Genomic DNA, 18690 nt, shown 5'->3' with positions numbered 1-18690 from the left:
AAGTGTTCATGTAACTTTAAGTAATTTTCTGTTCGCTGATTTACATGAAGAAGAATTTGGACCACTTGAGCCTCAAACCTTAGTAAAGCTTTGATGGGAGTCTAGAAAACTTATATCCATCTCCTGCTGGAGTTGTGATAATGGGATGGCACTAGTAGATCTTGGAAGAAAATCACTTCAAATTTTCTATTCTTTTTCTCACTTGGAAGTGGTCAGAATGGCAAAAAAATATAAAACATAGGACTTGTTTTCATTTGTTAGGAAAAGAGTGAGATGCTGTAACAAAGCTTGCAGTATCTTTTAGAATTAAATTGATACTTCAAGGTGACTTGCGTCTTCAAGTGCACAAAAGGTTGCAATGTACTCTCCTGGGTGTCTGTCCTTCGTATACTTCAGGTATCTTCATCATTGGAAGAGCTAATGAAGCAAAATTGTAGGTTGAGCTACCTTTTTTTTATCTTCCCAAGGACTTAACTGTTAGTACTGTTGATGGCTCTCGAAACTTTCTTTAGCCTGAAGGTTTACATACACACTTTTAACTTAGTTTCTAACTATTTCACTCCTCTCGCCATTTCTATGGAGGGAGTACTAAGCTGCTGTTGTGGATGAACAGATTTTTCGTTGTGTGGACAAAATGAAGGGGCCAAATTATTCCATCTTCAGGATGGTATTAAAACTGAGATGAAGGAGTTTGGGAGAGCAAACCATTTTCTTGGACATTGCTAAGAATCCTTTGACACATAGGAACTGTTAGTTACCTTTATTGGGATTTTAAAAAGCAGGTAAGGCAACTCCAGGTCACAAGTCTGAGTTAGTTGACTAGGTGTTGGGTGAGCTTGAACTCAAGGGACTCAAGCTCATATGAGACTGGCTGCTGGTGTCTGCAGGGCTCTGAATGCACGCAGTAGGCTTTTCCTCTTGAGCCAGGCATTGCTAGGTGGAGTCACCTTGGAGTTTCTCGACTCCTCTACCCTTTGAAAACTTATCCCAGTCTTCCTTAAATTCTTTCAAATGGGGAAACAGGTTACAATACGAAGACCTGATGCCAAAATTGGATAATTTTTTTTTCATATTTTCATACTTTCAGAATTCATACTTTCATAAGTATTTAACTTTCAGAAGAATGTGAATCTGTGCACGAGTTGTTTGTGGACAAATACTGGTATATTGAATGTATATTTACAATATTTCTCCAGTCTTCTCCAGCCACAACTGTTACATCTCCTAGTTCTACTCCAGCAAAAACTATTGATACATCTCCTCCAGTTGATCTTTTTGCAACTTCATCTACAGCTGCTCCAGTCAGGTAAGTTAGAAAGTCAGAACCAGAACAAACTGCTGTTACTTATTGTAATGAGCAGAAATGAAAGAACTCTAGAGATGTAAAAGCTTTATGCTTGAACCAGAAGTCCGAAGACAGGACATTGAAGTTAAATGTCAGGTGAAGTAACTCACTGAAGGAAGAGCTTCTATTGCTTATTATTTAAATGTTCTAAATGAACAAGATGTTGTTTCCTAAGCAAACATCTGTCTGGCTTAAGTTATAGAAGTCTTACCAACTCTTTCTACCCAATGCCTATTTATTGCCTAGAAATGCAGGTTTCCTGTTTTCTGACATGGCTCAATGAAATATTGTAGTAGAATAGAACTGTTTTCAGCTGCAGCAGTTATTTGTCCTGGTCTTTGGGATCAACTGGGATTTTGGTTTTGGGGTTTGGGATTTCTTTTTTTTGTTTGTTTGTATTTTTAGGGTTGTAAAAGTCTCATAGACCTGTTACAATGTCATCAAGTAATGGAAGTAAGTTAAGGCCCCATCCTGAGGTGTAATGTATTCTTGGTGCTTACTGCAGTAGAGGTGTTTATGGCCACCGCTCTAATCCTGAGGCCTGAAAAAAAACAAATCTCTCAATGGTTTAATGTGTTATCCAAACAAAGGGTAATTTCTATGACCCAATCATTTTTTGAAAAACCTTGATTAAAATCAACAAATTCCTCCAATATTTAATCTCTCTTCCTTTCCTGGCAGCTCTTCCAAACCATCCAGTGATCTTCTGGATCTTCAACCAGATTTTGCCGGTACTGGGCAGGCAGCTCCAGCAGCCCCTGCTGGAGCCACTTCATGGGGAGGTAGAGAAACCTCACTGTCAGCATCTCTTCTTGCAGTCTCCGTCTTCTTGCCTGGCTGAACTGAAACCTGGCTCTTTCGCTGCTAGCACAGGATGTTCCCAGCTCACCCCCAGGCTTCTGCTGACCTGATGGTCAGGCATCCCTTTGCAGCACAAGGATACTCCTTTTTCCAGGGATATGTATAATAGTATAAGCTGCTTACAAGAGCCTGACTGCAAAGCTGGGGGGAGCCAGGATTATGTGACTAAAAGTGAGCAGGAATGGGGGATGGCTGAAGGTGAACAGGTAGGGTAGGCACTTTAAAACAGAAGAACTAGAATTGCTCATATGCTTATTGGCAAGGTGAACACAGAGATCAACACTTCTCTTCATAAAGCAAAACCCACAGATCAGTAGGGAGAGGATCAAAACATCTTTTAAAACAAAAATTCATGTAAAGCCAATGGTGGTAAATTAGTTCTGCTGCAAGTGTGATGACCTCTGACAACCCTTAACATATTTTATTAAAACCTGCCTTGTCTGCACAGAATAATAATATGAAACTAGAAGTAGAGGCCTAACTGCTTTCAAATAGGAACACCTAACCAGCTGTCTGAAATATGTGCTCTGTGGTGAACTGAGCCTGTTGTTGCAAGCAGCACTAGCAGCTGGTGATGTGTAGAGGGCTGCAATAAATGTAGGCAATGTTCATTCCTGTCCTCTGAAGACAAGTAATTAGGCCAGTAAATGTGATTTAACTTACATAGTTGTAACCACACTGTGGTATAATCTGAAGAGATCCTGTGTGGCAGTTTAAGGAACTCATCAGCCCTCTCACAGCAGGAATGTTACACTGAGTCATGCTGGCTCCGCTATGAATATTAGTACGGGTTACTGGTGGCTTCTGCATTCCCTATTCCTGTTCTTCGTTTCAGTTCATTAAAGATGATAGTGTATCTCAGCCACTTTGTTATGGGAAGATAGCTATGGCTGTCATGTAGAATGTTTTTCATATTCCAATTTTACCTGTTGAATTGAGTATTTTATTTCAGCAGAGTCAATTTTATTTACTGAAATGTAATCCTACCCAGAAAGCAAGACCAGGGAGTCATCTATTCTACAATGCCTGGGACTAGTTATTCTGCAATTTTTTATTGTGTCCTATTTGTTTTGCTTTGTCATTTCCAAGGCCTGGAACACAAGCTTTTGAGATGTTCAAAAATACTCAGGCCTCTCAGCTTACTTTTTTAAGCAGTTGCTCATCCATGCAGAGTAAATTGCCATTAATATTGTAAAATATCGATTTGTATTGCAAGTCGTCTTTTAGATGACTTATTTGGGTTCTTTTGCTTTGCTCTTTCAGACAAAGCTCCTTAGATGGGAACTTGGGTGTTTTTATTAGAAGTTGACTAGTAAAGTACCTAGTCCTTTTCTTCTACAACAGAAAAGGACAGCTAACTTCTTTCCTTTGCCCAGGGTTATTGCCTACCTCATCAAATATAATTCAGACTTGCCTTTCAGAATAGCATTTTGGTAACTGAGTAAGCTTCAGGTTTGTCTGCTCTACTGCTGGCAGGAGTCCATGTATGATGACCTGTTACTGCACTGCAATCTTGCTAGGGGTTTTTGTCTCTTTTTATAAAAAAAAAAACCCTCTTTTGAATTACTGCCAAACACCGTGTCAGACATGCATAAGGTGAGAACTGCAATGGCTTTAGTGTGAAAATACTGAAATTTCTGTTAATGTTTCATCTGGTAGTGAGAAAACCTTTGAGCTTGGGCTAAGAGTTGGGTTTTGGGTTTGTGATGTTTTTGGTTTTGTGGGGGTTTTTTGTTGTTTTTTGTTTGGTTGTTTTTTTGTTTGTTTTGGGAGGGTGTTTGGTTTTGGTGGATTTTTTTTTGTTTGTTTGTTTGGGTTTTTTGTAATTTATTTACTTATTTCAGCTAAACCTGCAGGTAAAAATTGTACATTTTTGTACATCATTAAAATTGTACAGTCTCATATGTACTACAGGACCTGATAGTGCAGGTGAGGCCACATCTGGAGTACTGCATCCAGTTCTGATGTAAGAGAGAGGGGATTGGCAGAGGGCTACCAGGAGTTTAGGCATCTACAGTGCATCATTGTGGAAAGAGACTGAGGGAGCTGGGCCTCTGTCATCTGGCAAAGAGGAAGCTAAAGGGGAATCGTAATAGTGGCCTACAACTGTTTGAAGGGGAGTTGCAGGGCAGAGCCAAAATTTACTTGAAAAAGATAGTTGATTATAATGAAGGGTAATAACAACCAATTGCAGCTTAAAAGGCAGATGGGACATGAAGAAAACATGATTTCACTTGGAGGGTAAGGCAGTCCTGGAGCAGAACTTTGATGTGAGCTAGTGAACTTCATTCCTGGAAATTTTTCAAGGCCTTTCTAGACAAAGCCATGGCTACCCTGAGCTCGTATTGAACTTAATGTTCTGAACAGGAGACTGGACAAGATGACCTTCTTTCCACCCAGAGCTTTTGGGAGGATATGTAACAGTGCCTCCGTGTTGCTTCAGCTTCTTATCTGCAAAACTCTTCTGGCCCCCAGCAACTTAACATGGGAACTTGGGAGAAAGCAGTAGCAGGGGGAGGAAGCTGGGAGAATTGCTGCAGTTCAGAATAGGTAGGAAAATGTGAATATCAAATGCTTCAAGATGCAGCATCAAGATGGCACTTTAAATGTCACATAAACCTGAGGAATATATATTACCAACAACAGTATTGCTTTCTCAGTCTCACTGGTAGTGTAGATTTTATGTATTGTGGCAATACTGCATGTTCTGTGTAGTACACTGTATAATTAGTGGTATATAGAGTACACTATAGCTATATTTTGCTGTATATGTAGTGTATTTCCAAATACAGCATAAATTATTTAGCAAATGATCTATAACTTGTGAAAATGTACCATTTTCTGTGAACTGGAGATGATCAAGGCAGAGTAGTAAGTCTCCTGCAGCATATCACAAGGTGGATAGATAGGCATTTGGCAGGCAAACTAGACTGTGGTATTACAGAAAAAACAGTAGATCATATTCTGTATCATCACAAGGTCTGACTCGCAGATAAAAAAGCAAATTGACTTGAATTTCTGCTCTGAATTACCTTGCAGTCTGCTTTAGAACATGAATTTGCTATTAATATTGCTACTTTAATATTACTATACAATAAAGCATTGGTTTTAATCCTTCCCATATTACGAGTAAGTGTATATTGCCATGCTCCATTATTGTGATTTCACTGTGTTGTGATCTGTGGCATAACTGGGTAACAAAAGGAATAAGCTAACAAAAAGTAAAAGTTTGCCAACAGTTGCTTATTTCAAGTCTAGCTGTGAGGTGTCCACCTGGAGTGCAGTAATGAGATACCAGGGTGCTGCATTTTTAATATACTGCTAAGCTCTTTCAGAGTGGTGTTTTGACTTACCTCAGCTCCTTGTGCAGCCAGTCTCCAGCACAGCTCTCCCAAGGAGCCAATAACAAAAATACCTACATGTGGTTTCTCAGTGCCTTGTTAACATATGTTGTAAAATAAAAACTTGTGAAGATTGAGCTGTGCTTGCTCAAATCATTTTGCTGCCCACATACAGACCCATAGGAAACCATCTGGACTCTGTGCTTGCTGTTCAGTGTGGATCAGATGAACCTATGACCCTGTCACATGTACAATGAATCTAGGAGCAACACTGAGCTACTGGTTGGTAAATAGGTAGTTGCTGAGCCCAGGCTATTATAACTTCAGTATAAAAATGTAAGGGGCCAAACTGGTTGGTTTTCATAAGGTTTTGTAGCTTAAAGTTGTTTTTTATGTAGAAAAAGCTTCCTCTGAGCTCAATCTGACTGATGTCAGAGGACATCAAATTGTAGGAATTGTCATGAAAGTTGCTAAATTGTCATTAAAGTTGCTTCATTGGCTCCCAGAAATAGTTGACTAAGGAATCAAAGCTGGAACAGAACCAGCCTGCTTATCTTTTATACTCCCCATAGCCAGTGTTGACAGAGGTGGTCTTTCCTGCATTGTTGCTTACTTCATTACAAATGTAGGAAAAGAGGAGGTGCTCTCCTAATTTTTTCTGTCTTTTCTTTACTAAACAGCTGTCTCAAGTACAAGACTCAGAGCCTGTCTTCTTCTCAGAATGTACTTCAGGCAGTAGAGATGCCATATATTGCATACTGAAGCAACTTACTGTTGCAGATAGCAAGCTGCTATCTGCTATGGTACCTTGGCTTCAGTGCCAGTTTTGTGAAGGGTTCTGGGGCTGATGAGTGGATCTCAACAGCTCAGTATGGCAGAACAGTAAGCTGAATTCTGCCTAGTTTTAATGACTATAATGTTGATTTTGACTGCTTTCTCTCTACTTTGGTCTAGAAAATACTTGCAACTAAGCACAATTATCTTGAGATTCTCTTTGGTATCTGAGTATGTTCTACTCATAGTTCATGGATTTAAATAACCTTCAACTATGGCCGTTTACTGTATTTGTACGTGAGCACTGGAGTTCCTTTGGGCTCAGTTCTCCCATGTACACTTTTACTTGGTGGAAGTCTTGAATCTGTGTGCTGTTAGGCCCAGGAACTTCCAGTTAAATTTTTTTCAGTGTTCTTGGAGGATGCTAGCTGTTCATAAATTTCAGACAAGTCTACCTACTTCTGGTCTTACTCTCGTGCTGCTAAGCTAAGTGCAAGAGAGAACTAGTATAGTGATGATCTGAGCTTCTAAGTGGTCCTTCGCTTTACCCTGGGGTAGTGAAAGGTAGAAGACCTTCTTGTCAACCTTTAGAGGCTACTACTTGGTTCTCTCTGTTAGTTTAAGAGAAGAAAACCAGCTGCATGAAACAGAAGTGATAAATACTACCAGTGTTTGAAAACTTGCTGATTAGATATTAAGGAACTTACCAAATGTGTGAGATGTATGTACTGGTTCTGTTTTGAATAGAGCTATTAAATAAAATGAGCTGTGCCATGTAACAATAACCTCTTAAATGCTGGAAAATCAGGTGCTTAAATTGTATTGAACCTAGACACGTCATTTAGAGCATGAACATATGGCTAATGAACATCTTCAATCTGGCAGTTCTAATTGGTCTGTTTCTTTATTCTGCTGCATTTTAATGGACAATTACTAGACCTATTGGGAGAGGGTGAGTAATATTTTTGATTTCTAACACTTTTGGATGTTAAGACTCCTTATAAAAAGCTCCAGCTTTCTGGAGTTGAGTAACTGTGGTCTCTTTCCCTCTTCCCCTTACTTTTCCTGTTTGATCTTCATTATATGGTTGCATATAGATAATCTGGCTGCACTTTCCGGTGTTACCTCTGAGCCACAGATTTCAGATCCATTTGCCCCAGAGCCTACTGCAACTACTGCTGCAACTACTGATACTACAACTACTTCAGCTGCTGCTGCTACAACTACAACTATTACTGCTACCACGGCTGAAGTGGATCTCTTCGGAGGTTAGTTCGGTTGCAATAGCACTCTGCACCAGCTTATAAGGTAGATTAAGCTATGCTGGGTTTAGCTATTATAAATGAGGCATCTAATTTAATTAACAATACCAGAGGTGCCTGTGTGTTGGATGCTGTGTAGAACAGGAAATATAAACTGTCCAACTACCTTTTTGCTGTGCTTTTAGCTAATAGGCTCCTCTGCATATACATAGAAACGGAAAACTGTGTACACTTAACACTGAGTTACCTTATGGTTGAATAACTAAGAACATTGTTTTCAGGTCCACACTGGGGTAAGCATGTATTCTTTCCACATTATTCAATAATTATGCACTGTACTATAATTCCTGGGGAAAAGCAGTTGTGCTTTCATAGTTGAAGAGAATGGATGTGGCAGCTTTCTGCCCCTTCATTACATGCCATGCTTGAGCTGTATTGTGTTTATTTTGGATCTTACTTGAGAATACAGTATTGAGCTAGCTGAAATTACTGTATTTCAGCATTTTTGAAGCTGGGTTTTATTACACATAGCATTAACACTAAATTAAAGTGGCAATGAACTTGTACTAAGTGCCAACTGTACAACTAATGTAGAGGAAACATAGTCTTATAGTTTAGTTAGGCTCTTTCAGTCTCTAACGTTAGCTGCTAACCTCATAATTAAGAATAACTGTCCCCCTATATGTTATCAGTTTTTTTGTTACTCCCATACAGCAGGACGCTTCTCAACAACATGTCAGAAATTACCTTTTCTTTTCAACATTATACCAGCCCAGGTTAATGAAAAAATATTCTGATTTACAAAATATTAAGATATTTAATATCACCCAATCACTGTATTTTTCTAGTTTTCCTCTGATGCATACTTTCAGCATGACAGTGCTTATAAGGAATTAGTAATTTACTTGTTATCAAAACTGAATTCCAGTGGGGCTGTTCATCGCTTCTAGTAACGGGAGTGCTGGATAGGTCTGATACGTAAACACTTTGTCTGCAAAGGTGTTTCCTGAAGACTGAAAGTTCCCAGTTGGAAGACTTTTTAGGACTGACTTCAACAGACAGCTCCAAGTTATCCCCAGTAAAACTGCCAAGAAGCTATAAGAAAGGAGTACAACTGCTACTTGCTACTTCGCCCCTCCTTTCACAAAGATGGGTAATAGTCCAAGTCCCTCAGGATCAGAGAGCTCAGAAGCAATTTTAACACAATTGTGGGCAGTGGTGCTGGACACCACTAGGAGCAAGAAGAGAGTCTGATGCTGGTTACTTGCAGAAGCCAAAGCCTCTGCTCATTAACACCCCTGTAGATGCACAGCATGTGAAACTTCTGGTATATAGACATTGGGGTCAAGCCAGTCTTGGATACAGCACTTTCAAATTGCATTATTAATTTAGCATTGATATTGGACTTAAAAAGGCCCATTTAGGGTTAGTATAATTTAGATACTTAACTGGCTATAAATCACTGTAAACTGGCAACAGGATAAGAAAAACACCAACTCTTTCCTATTCTTACAGTAGTACAGCAGCAAGATGCATCCTTCTTTTTTTCAACTTTTTCCACTATTCTGTGCTTGGAAAATGGCTACTGCCAGATCATGTGTCTACTTCCATGTTTATGAAGTGGCAAAGAGACTAACAAAGAGCTAGATGCTTTTAGTTTCTAGAGATTTAACTGATCATTAGATTGCTTAGTGGCACATATTAAGAAGTGGAGTTGCCTTCATTCTCCAATGTGGAAAGAATTTTACTTTTGCAGTATCCAGAGTTCCGTGACTTGATCTCTTAATGTATTTTGTTGCTCAAATACTATAAATCTCTGATGGATTGTATATTAGAAGAATGCAGACTTTTTCCTGGAACGCATCAGACAAAGCAAGGTTTTCTTATTTACAACAGCAGAAAATCTCTAGTTCTCAAGGAGATAAATATTTAAACACACTCAGCAGCGAAGGTACTTTTGCAGTGGGTTCAAGACACCCACAGATCAGACCCTTTTAAGACCCTGGAGTCCATATTGAACTTCCATTGCTGTACTCATGTTTTAGTGTTGGTTTATTTTTGGGGGGAAGGGGTGGGGGGTGGTGGTTTTTTCTTTTGTGTTTGTTTGTTTGGGATTTTTTGTGTGTTCTCCTGAAGGCTGTTCTGTTAGTGACGTTCCATACATTCCTTGTTACTTTAAGACTGTACAACACAAGAACTGGTAGGTTTGGAGCATTTACAAACGCTCTCTAGCTTTTGTGGTGCCAGGAATGCTTACACTTAATAAGTAGGTTTTTGACCTTTGAGGTCTGCTACAGAAAGTCTTCAAGGTCATGTTAACTTTGCAGCTTGCCAGTTCTTAGCTGCTTTCCATGTTGGAAATCCATAAGGAACGGTGAGGTGTGGTAGGGGAAGGCATGGGGGCACTGTTCTCAGGAGAAAGAATGCAGAGTCTTCAGGGAGTGGCTGGGTAGGGCAAGGAAGTTGAAAGCTGCAGGAGGCAGGGAGCCAAACTGATGGAAGAAGCAGAAGAGGAGACTGTGGGAATGACTGTTGACTTACTCTCTTGCTCTCAATTGCTGATACTTTAGCTGATAGGAGCCTGCATGCTTCTTATGGCTGGGCTTTGTTTTTTAAGAGGAAAAGCAGCTTTGCATTATGTATTAATTTCTAACATGTTCTTGGAACACAGAGAAAGAAGTGCAGCATTGATCCAGCATAGGATTTTTGAAGGATTTAATCTGATTAATGGGCATGCTTTCATTTACCTGGGCCAGCTTGAAGAATTCTTTATCTTGTTTCTGATAAACAAGAGAAGGCCATTTTCAAATTCCAGCTGGAATGGTTCCTGAGGGAGAAATGTAAAGGTAGAAAGCAAAATATCTTGAAATGCTGGATCTCAATAATAGATTTGAACATGGTGGGTTTAGATGCTAGTAATGCACGTTCTTAAGTTATTTTGTAGATTACACTGTATGCAGTTCAAATAAGAATTCATGACAGACACTGCAAATGTCAGTTATTAAGCATTCACATGATACAAATTGTAAGTAGGCAGGAGAACTATGGTTTCCCCTTTAAAGAAACTAGATGCAAAGCAATTTAAGACTTCTTGGCATTAAAAGGCTAATGAATGTCACTTATGCTGGAACATGGTGGTATAGCAAACTAGTGCTTTTTAAAGAAACAAACTAAATCCTGTAATTCTTATGATTCTTTCCTAGCTCTGAGCCTAGTGGAATATTTCATGTTAACTTAGGTTCTCCATGTCAAAAGTAATGGAAGGTGGATGAAGAGGAAAAACCTGTGGGAAAATAAGAAAGTTCTTTTCACCTCTGCATTTTAGTTCTGTGATCTTTCCTATACTTGTGCCTTCCACAGGGTTGTATCCCATGTTGTGTAATACATGAAATGATTATAAGTTAGCTGTATCATCCTTTACAGTGCTGGATATGCAAATACAGTGTTACTATGCTGATATGGAGGAACACAAATGAAACAGTCCTGGTTTTTGTTCGTTTGTGTTGTTGAGGGGTTTGGGGTTTTCTTTATTTGGGGTTATTTTATTTGGTTAATAAAATGCGCAGTACGCAAATGTATCCATTTCTGCATATCATCTTAGATTTTAGCAGAGGGCATCTGTTCAGGTGCAGCAGAGATTTTTGAAAGGCTTCATAGAACTCAATAGGCATTAACTTAAAAACCAACCAAACAAACAAGTCAAATCAAAACCAAAAATAACCCAAATCCCCCAAACCAAACAACAAACAAAAAACCTAAAACCAAGCAACAAACAAGCAAACAACATGCCCCTGGTTCCAACTGTGAGTGGTAGGGTCACCTTTTCATATTAGTTTGTCTCTATGCTCATACAGATTTCTTGAACCCTCAGAGCAAGTAATATTTAAAAATCTCCTTTAGATTCTGTTATGAACTCGGGTGTTTATTCTACCTGCAATTAAACCCAAGTATATGCTGCTAAAGAAAATGATAATGCTTGGCATTATCATGCCCAGTGGTATCATGCATGATTCATTCAAAAGTGGCAATAAATAATAAAGCTGGTGCCAAGCTTGCTGTTCACTTCTATCTATGGGCTGGAAGGAATTTGTGCCCACCCTAATCTGTGGCTTGTTGCACATGGAACTTCAGTAGTCTCTATATGGACAGAAATAGGTGTTACTCTGAGGCAAAAGTGGTCACAACATAGGACTAGTGTATAATTCTGTGTGTTCTGAAATTGCACTTAATGTGAACTCTGGAGTCTGTCATGCTGGAAAATAGTTGCAAGTGTTATTGATGAGCTTTTGTGCTGTTAGCCTACAAACTGTGCTCTTTTGGAAGAGCCCTGTGTGACCCTCCCTCTGAAAGCTGCCACTGTGGAGCAAAACCCAACGCGTGGTCATATTCATAGTGTATTAACATGTAGTACAATTGAAAACTCTTCAGTCTGGTTCTGTGTTAAATTTCTTCTGTGTGGTTATGCCAGTGTCTGGTGTACGTACAATACAATACTGTGATGTTTGACAAATTATGGGTTTTTTTTAATTATGTGTTTTATTTAGACAGCTGCCATCCAGTTTTGTTGTTGACCGCTGTTATGTGAAAAATAGAATTATATTTGAAATGGCTTATTAGCAGGTCTTTTTTGCTATTAACTCATTTAAATTCTATTGTACAAGACTAATTGGCTTCCGTCTCTTCTGTTGAAGTTTCAGTGCATGTTCTTTTGAGCTTTTTAGATTAACTGGCACAAACTTGTTTTTAAAATGGTTTGTTTCATTTTAAAATGACACTCAAGTTAAAGCATGTTCAGCTTTTTCCTGTGCTAGGTTGACAGTGCAATTGCAGTATCCCCCAACAGTTGGATTTTTTGTTGTTGTTATTTGTTTGGTTTTATTTTAACTTGCTAACTTTGTAGCAGTAGAAAAATGGCCTTTATGAGCATCTTGAAGTATTTAATCTTAGTTGTGCAGTCTTTTTGTGAAGAAATTGCTTGCCTGTGGGGATAGTCCAAATGGCACTGCCCATTAGGACTACTTCATGTAAGTAAGAGCTACAGATGGTGGTCTAAGCCGAGGAATAATGCTGTAAAAGTTCAGAGTGTGAAGTTTAGGCATACCACTTAGTAAGTGGCAAACAAAATAACTGGCGAAGAAAACTCATAAGCAAGAAATTCCAAAACCCCAAAGCAGTTGTTTTCATTACCTTGACTGGTTGGCCTAGAGTTGGTCCTACAAGAAGGAGAGACAACTACTGCTGGCCATCAGTTAAGATGAATGATCTTAATCTGTCAGAAGCAAGCTAAATAAATGTAATCTATGCATCAGATTATGGCTTCAGAAACATTCAATTGGAATACTCTTAAGAAACAAGTAAATTCAATTTCTCAGGTGTTGCGTGCCTGACTTGGCTCAAAAACTGGAAATAGTAGATGCAAATCTTTGCCAATATAATTGGATTTTTATTTGTTTCACTGCTTAAGTTTGTGAAGCACTATGCAAGCAAATTCGCATTTGCAGACAAATCACACGTATTACAGGCTTTGAGCATGCAAGTTTTTAATACCTTTATTAACAGCAATTTACTACTATCTCTGCTCTTCCTTCATTAGTTAATTTTGGGTAGTACATGAGCATGCTGCTCTGAACCCTTATACAATGAGAATAATGCCTTTTACACTCACTGTATTTCCTGTGGGAAACCCAAGAAGCTCTGTCTTCAAACCCTGTCTAGAACCTGCTCACGTGGGGCTGGGGGAGAGACAAAGTGTATTGCGCTGCATGACTTGTCTTGTTGTCAGAGTAACGACATTCATGTTGTATAAGGGGATCTACCTGTGCAATTTAACTTGGTTCTTTTACTATATTTTTCTTCTCTTTATCCTTTTTCCTTTTGATTTCTGTTCTTAAACTGCACCCAAGATGCCTTTGCAGCTTCTCCTGGGGAAGCCCCTGCAGCAGCTGAAGGGGCAGCAGCACCAGCTACCCCAACCCCTGTAGCAGCAGCTCTTGATGCATGTTCAGGAAATGGTGGGTTTTATGTCATTAGACGGTCTCTTGTTTTGCTGGTTTTTTGTTTAAACTACATGGCAGTGTGTTTTTCTGAAATCTTCATAGTGTTTGCAATTGGTCAAAACAAACCTTAGACTGAAAAGCATGCTTGACAAAACTGCCTGTTTCCAAGTCTCAATAACTTTGTGATTATTTGGTAATGCTAATAAACAGTTCTGTCAGTGCTGAGTTTTGTAAGCAGTAACCTGCTAATCTGGATGTTCTTTTGACGTATTTCTGTCTTTTATTTTTGGCCTTGTCAAACAGCCTTTGAAAGTTCTCCCCTTTAGTAAATAGAGTGCTCAGCCTTTCAGATGGTCTTTATTTTGGAAAAACATAAGTAACGTGTCTGGATAAGTAAGCTAGATGTTAGAGTGACTTCCTCTGTGTGTGTTTGCAGTATGTGCATTGCCTGTAGTTGCTTTGTTCTTGACTTCCTGCCTCACTGATCCTAAGTATGCATACACATATATTTCCCCTTTCCTTTTTACAAGACCCCTTTGCCCCATCCGAAGGTAGTGCAGAGGCTGCTCCTGAGCTGGACCTCTTTGCTATGAAGCCAACAGAGACTGCTGTTCCTGTAGTTACCCCTACAACTAGTGCAGCCACTCCAGTTCCTGCAACAACTCCTTCTCCAGCTGCTGCTGTTACTGCTGCTGCTACTGCTACTACAGCTACTGCTACTACCACTACTGCCACCACTCCTGCTACCGCCACCACCTCTGCTCCTCCTGCTCTAGATATCTTTGGTGGTAATTTTGTTTTTAACTCTTTGATTCTGGTGGATTGATCTGTCAGAGTACAGAACAAACAAATCCATGTTGCATGCATGCTGTGTGCTAGGCTTTCAAACCAGAGAGCCTGCTAACTTCAAATACAATGTGCAAAACTTGAAAGTTCTGCTTTCAGTTCCACCTTTCAAAATTGAGTTAAAGATGTGTTATGTTCTTGGCCTTAGATTTATTTGAGTCTGCTCCTGATGTACCTGCAGCACCTAAACCAGACGCTACTCCTAGCATAGATCTCTTTGGTACAGGTAAAGAGCGAGTTTTTCCAATGCTCTGTTGCTCTGATGCTGTGCAATGATGTAAACTATCTTGAGTGATACTTACTTCTCCTTGTTTTTTCTTCATTACTGGAAGATGCTTTTTCATCTCCACCACATGGAACTTCTCCTGTGCCTGAGAGTTCTCTCACTGCTGATCTCTTATCTGGTGAGTGCTTGTTTTCACAGGCCATCCTACAGACTTCCTGGGTTTGGTTGTTCGTTTTTTTTCCCAAAAGGCAAAAAAGGGGGGGGGGGGAAATAAACAATGAAAACAACTCAAACTTCTTGCCAATGAACGTCTTTAAGCCAATATACTAAGTTGCGGGCTTGATGCTTTGGTCACAAGACGTACAGTTGCTGAAGATGCAAACCATGAAGTGGCTGACACTGAAGCTGAGTGAGTAATGTGGTTGTTGAGAGAATAAATCTGCCTCTAAGCATAACAGAATTATTAATAAGCGACGCTTTCTGTAAAGTACTGTGGTTTCCAGTTGCCGTGTGAGAAATGTTACCCCTTCTATTTGCAGTTCTGAAGACTGTTACCTGAATTTACCAACCCTGTGGTTCTAGCTGGTGGAGCCCAGGTGGCTTTGAAATATTTAGCTATCATTGTTGCCTTGCTGATACTAAATATTATTTATCCTGTGCTTACTGCAGTGGATGCATTTGCAGCCCCCTCTCCTCTACCCACTGCCTCTCCAGCAAAGGTGGATTCTTCAGGTGTGATTGACCTATTTGGTGGTGGGTATTTTTCTTTCCTCACCACTTCAGAGTTGAATCACTTCATTTCAATTACCTTTGCGCTTTGCTAAAGCTGCGGGTTTCTTCTTCTCACAGCTTTTCTGTGTAGCAATATGGCTAAGACTGGCATGTCCACTTCTTAGTATTGCACAATAATGAACTGCAAATAAGCTGTCATTCATTCACTGTGGTCATTCTGTTGTCATGACACTTGCCATTCTGTTTTCAGTCAGTGCATGTATGGCTCTTCCTCAGAAATCCAATGAAAGTCTGTTCTGTTTTTTTTTCTTTTGTGGAACTCTCCATGTCACACTATTTTCTCTCAGTTCTGTTTCTCAAAGCAGCTGAAGTTTTGAGCATGACTTGTTTCAAACTGGGTATCTGGATCACAGGATTTTTGCTGGATTTGACAAGGTGGAAATTAGGATGAGCACAACCAATTTTAGGAGTGTTGTAGAACAGGAATGTTGCTTAAAAGTAGTGAATTTTCAAATATTAGTGAAATATTCCTCTGAAAAGACTTATTGTGAGTCAGTAGGTTCTGGCTGAAATTATTCCCAGCTCTTATCTGATGCATTCATCTCCAAACGGCTTAACTCTCTTGTCTAGGAATGCTGTGGTTTGTATAGGTTTTCTGAGAAGAGGCCCAACTAAAAGAAAAGTGATTTCTTTCTACTACTGGTTTGTTGCACCTCCTTTTTTCCACCTGAATTTTGCATCCATTGTACTGCTTTGCATTAAAGATGGCCGAGCACTCTCCTTTTCTTCTTCTGGTGAATGAAATGGTTATCCTTCTGTCATCTTTTGTGGGTGATAAATGACTAATTGATGCCTTTAATATTGACCTCTACCTTTTCTTGATGCTTTCTGGAATTCCCTTTAGATGCTTTTGGAAGTAGTGCTTCTGAACCCCAGCCTGCAACCCAGGCTGCTTCTAGTTCCTCAGCTTCTGCAGACCTACTTGCTGGTAATAAAGAGCTTCTTAAAACTTGTTATTGTAAGGCAAAACTAAGAAATGGTCATTGAAATCGTTCATGTTCCGGGGTGTAAGTGGATTCCTGGAGTGGAATAAAATACTTGTTCACAAGATTTCCTAGTACTTTAGGTGCCTTAAACTAAAACCAGTGTTTTATAATGGAGGCACTATACTGAAGTACAAGTTAACTTCCTAGATTATCTTCTTCCCATGCTCTTCATTTTCCTGCCTCCTGCACAAGCCTTATTTTTTCTGTACTGGTCACTGAATAGGAGTGTTTATATGAAGTTTCTTTGGCTGACTGTAGCAGTACTTAAGCAGTATTGCAGGCTATGCTGCTGTTCCTTACTGCTAATTCATCTTAATTTCTTGGTTGGTTTAAATGAGACAGGTTATACACTTAAGTGGTAGGAGCTTGAATGAATAATTTGGTAGTAGTCTTGCATTTAGCTAGGGTGATGAGAGAGAGCTTTTCTGAGTACAAAGGCATAGAAGTGATAGAGATCCTCTATTTATACAGGATGAGGTCTCTGCTAGTGCTGGATGTGGGATCACTGTCACACCCTATTTCAGAGGTTTAATAACTGTATCATTGTAGTCTGTATCCTACAGATAGCATCAGCAGAATTCTGTACTGTTCTCCAAAATTCATGCTGTATCATGTATCTTAGTGGCTCTAGTGATGACACTGAATAGTTGTGACTCCACCCCATGCCAGTTTAAAGTTGGTAGAGAACAAGGTCCCAGTATGTCTTCCTCAGGTTTAAAGGAAGCTGATGCACTTGTGGATTGAGGAAGACTTGGCTTAGTTTCCCCTATGTTTCTGAAAGGTGAATTTGTCACTAAAGCGTGTAGATTATCTTTTATGAACTTCAAAGGGGATTGCTAGCTTCATTTTGTACCTTTGTGGCATAAGTTCTGAGCTGGAGTGATTTGTCTGCCCTTTATGCAACTGCTAATCACTCTAGCTATGGTGGGCCCTGATGTCAGCATTGTCTGAAGGTCTGTTGTGCCAGCTTGGAGTGTATGAGAAATCCAACCCTGTGTATGCTTTGACTTGATATGCTCTTGAGAGGTCCTCCATGATGAGGAGTACATAATGTGAGATACTTCAGTATGTAACCTGTTCTAAGTGCTGTGAGTTGATACAGGTAGGTGCTTGCACACTGAAGCCATCTCAGAAGAGGATGCGTTTTCTAGTACCTGCTCTAAGTGTGGCTGTTGCCCAGTTGTGCTGTAGGAAGGTAGAAGTAGTCTAGATTATAATAATAATAATAATAATAATAATAACAACAACAACAATAATGTATGTGTCCATTCTCTGTTGGTTCCAGTACTGGCAAGCCAGCTGCTTAAAGTGGCACATAATGCATACATGCGTGCTAAAGCTTTAGTACAGGCAACTTCAGGATTTTAAGGTGGAAAACCACCTTTTTTTTTAAACAGTACTTCAACAGTCTATGGATAGCTTAAGGCCGGAGATAGGGCTTTGAGTAGTAGGTTCTGAAACATACCAGTCATTTGTAGTTTTATGTTATTGGTTCTGTTTCAAAGCTGTTATTGGGAAGAAGCTCATCCTGCTTATGCAAGCATTGCAATACAAAATATTTTGTCTTTATCCATAACTAACCTTAAATTCCAGTAGGAATTATGTTCCAGATGGCTTAAACTTCATCAGTGTGCTCTCTGAATCTGATGAATCACATTAAATCAAAACCAAAATCATAAAGAGGACGTAATAAGTCTAAATACGTAAGCAGGCCTGAAGCAGTCGGGGTGAATAGATGATTTAAGACAAAAATTAATTTTGCTTTGAATATACATTCACAAGGGCTCCAAGTAGATTTTAATCTTTTTTTTGGTTTGGCAGATAGAGTCTAAACATCACAGCGTATTGCTAAACATTTGTTCACTCTAGATAATGGCAGATGTATAGCCTGCGGTGTAATCCAGTTTTAAATGTAAGAGTGTCCAGAATTCATATGGTGGCTAAAGGCTTGTCCTTCATGGTTTATGAGTGTTTGGTTGCACTAAGTGTTTATATGCAAATGTTATGAGCATACTTACTGTGCATAATTGTCTTCTGCTGTCAAGTGTTCTGCTGTCAAGTTTCTAGTCTTTTCTTGGCTCATTTAACAAATATGGTAGGGTTTTTTTCATGCTTTTTTCTAAGCCTCTCAGCAGACAAGACTAGAACTATGCTGATAACTACATAAATACATGCTGATAAATTCCCTTCTAGATACTTCTATCCAGTTAAACTGTGTGCATGTATATCCCACTACATACCGTAATAGCAAGTCCTTGCAA

The 18690-nt window shown here is 39.4% G+C and overlaps 1 protein-coding gene across 1 annotated transcript in view; it reads left to right on the top strand.

The window, feature by feature from the left end:
• The window catches only part of SNAP91 (synaptosome associated protein 91), a 68366-nt gene that overhangs the window by 37504 nt on the left and 12172 nt on the right, over nt 1-18690 (top strand). Inside the window, exons 12-21 of the mRNA XM_005153141.2 lie at nt 1197-1306; nt 2027-2127; nt 7259-7273; nt 7419-7589; nt 13487-13594; nt 14110-14367; nt 14574-14651; nt 14758-14829; nt 15321-15404; nt 16288-16371. Of these exons, the coding sequence (XP_005153198.1) occupies nt 1197-1306; nt 2027-2127; nt 7259-7273; nt 7419-7589; nt 13487-13594; nt 14110-14367; nt 14574-14651; nt 14758-14829; nt 15321-15404; nt 16288-16371 (1081 nt within the window). The remainder of the gene's footprint in view (nt 1-1196; nt 1307-2026; nt 2128-7258; nt 7274-7418; nt 7590-13486; nt 13595-14109; nt 14368-14573; nt 14652-14757; nt 14830-15320; nt 15405-16287; nt 16372-18690) is intronic.

Source organism: Melopsittacus undulatus, chromosome 3, assembly GCF_012275295.1.
Source record: "Melopsittacus undulatus isolate bMelUnd1 chromosome 3, bMelUnd1.mat.Z, whole genome shotgun sequence".
NCBI classification, from domain to species: domain Eukaryota; kingdom Metazoa; phylum Chordata; class Aves; order Psittaciformes; family Psittaculidae; genus Melopsittacus; species Melopsittacus undulatus.
The sequence above is the reverse complement of the archived record's forward strand: the minus strand, read 5'-3'. Positions and strand labels throughout refer to the sequence as shown.